At 49.9% G+C, this 2,078-nt stretch overlaps 1 protein-coding gene across 1 annotated transcript in view; it reads right to left on the bottom strand.

Moving 5' to 3' along the window:
• Positions 1-1,881, bottom strand: part of LOC107693005 (uncharacterized) — a 6,838-nt gene extending 4,957 nt beyond the window's left edge. The window contains exon 1 of the mRNA XM_016492251.1: positions 1,419-1,881. Within this exon, the coding sequence (XP_016347737.1) occupies positions 1,419-1,881 (463 nt within the window). The remainder of the gene's footprint in view (positions 1-1,418) is intronic.
• Positions 1,882-2,078: the final 197 nt, after the last annotated feature.

Raw genomic sequence — 2,078 nt, 5'->3', positions numbered from 1 at the left:
TGTGAATCGAATCGAATCGTGAAATCAAAATCGTGAATCGAATCGTGAGTTGAGTGAATCGTTACATCCCTACTGTTCCCTATCGAATGGGAACTCGCACTGCGTCCCCTAGAGGACACTTTGGGGAACGAATACCCACACCGCCATGCTGAAGGGATGAGTGCCTTATCGGCAGGCATAAGCCAGAAAAACTATAAGGAGGCCTCATCCCCAGGAACACACCAGCAACTGCCATCACACTGTGAGGGTCAGAATCGAAGTGGGACACCATTCACATAGTCACCCACAATCATCACATACGTCACACAGCCCTAAGTGCAATATGCAGGTTCCCGGCCTCATTGCACAAAATGTTAAAAAGTGGGAACGTGAGAAGTGATACTACCCCTCTTCTTAAAGGTTAGTATTTTGAGGATCACAGCCGAAGTGGGCCGCGAGCCGCGGAATAGCCCACCATTTCCGCATACCTCTCACATCTGTGCGCGCAATACAGAGGGAAACCCCTCCCTGCGCTATCACATGGCAAATTAGAAGAAAGTGGAACGCGAGAAGCGATACTGCTCATCTACTTTAAACCGTCATAATATTGTGAGGATCACAGCTGAGGAAGTGGGACGCGAGCCGCGGAATAGGCCACCATCTGCTCATACCTCTCACATCTGTGCGCGCAATACGGAGGGAAAACCCTCCATGCGCTATCACACGGCAAATTATAAGAAGTGGGAAAGCGAGAAGCGATACTGCCCATCTACTTTAAACCGTCATAACATTGTGAGGATCACAGCCGAGGAAGTGGGACGCGAGCTGCGGAATAGCCCACCCTTCTCGCATATATCTCACAGTCTCAGGCGCAATACAGAGGGGGCATCGCCCTGTCCTATTGCGCAACAGATTAAGAAGTGGGAATGCGAGCTGCACTACTGCCCATCTTCTCAACACATCTCACAGTCATATGTGCAGTACAGAGGGAACCTGCCCTGTCCCCTTTACACAAAATAAGAAGTGTGAAAGCGAGAAGTGATTCTGCCCATCTTTCTAAACCCATAATACAATCGTAACATAGAGAAGATAATAGCTGAAGAAGTGGGACGTGATTCGCGGAATATCCCACCTTCCCCAACACATCTCACAGCTTAATAGTGATACAACGGGGAAGCCGCAGTATTGTATCACCAAGCTGGGAAAACTACGAATTGAAATCAGAGACTGATCCCAAATACATGACAAAAATTGTAGTTAGAAGAAAGAAGTATATTCTATTCCAAGTTGTAAATGACAACATGAAGTTGCAAAATAAAGTCAACATCTCAACTGAGGTAGTAAAGGGGAATCAGAATGAAACGATAGCTAACAGTAAATTAAATCAAAGCCTTGGAGACATAAAAATAAGACATGGGGCCTCAGGGAGTTAGACTTACCTTCCTTTGCTTCGATGACTTCCCTGTGGTCCTGTCTCTGCCTCGAGCGAGGTCGCTGCCCAGCACCCCGGCTCCTCGGAGGCAGGGCTCTCGCAGCTACACTAGCCTTCTGACCCTGCCACCAGCTGGGCCCAGCAGCAAGCTCAGGTTCAGGTGGTTGACCGGAAGAACGCCGCCTACGGCGAGGGATGTAGCGCTCAAACGCCGCTGACTTAACCTTCGAAACTGGGGCATCAAGAAGAAAAGTCCTCTCCTTTTCCTTTAGCCCCGACAGGTTAAGCCATAAATGCTTCTCCGTGACAATTAGTGCCGCAAGAGAGCGGCCGATGGCACAAGCTGCTTGCTTGGTCGCACGGAGGGCAAGATCGGATGAGCGGCGGAGCTCCTCGATTTCAGCAGCCTTCCTCAAAGATGCCTTGGAAGCTGCAAGGTAACCCACAAGGGATTCCTCCATCTGAGGCATCTTCGTGTACCCCGTCTTCCAACCACTTCACATTAGCATGGTTGGACTTGATGGGGGGGGGAGTGGGAAAAATAATTCCTTCATGACCTCAACAACTCGCTGTGAAGCTCAGGGAGGAATGGAAGGCTCGGAGGGGCGGAGCGTTTATGACCTGCTAGGAAACGCTCATCCAGACGGCCACTAGACTCGCATTCCTG

The sequence above is a fragment of the Sinocyclocheilus anshuiensis genome, unplaced genomic scaffold, assembly GCF_001515605.1.
Source record: "Sinocyclocheilus anshuiensis isolate Anshui unplaced genomic scaffold, SAMN03320099.WGS_v1.1 scaffold1481, whole genome shotgun sequence".
Lineage (NCBI taxonomy): Eukaryota > Metazoa > Chordata > Actinopteri > Cypriniformes > Cyprinidae > Sinocyclocheilus > Sinocyclocheilus anshuiensis.
The sequence above is the reverse complement of the archived record's forward strand: the minus strand, read 5'-3'. Positions and strand labels throughout refer to the sequence as shown.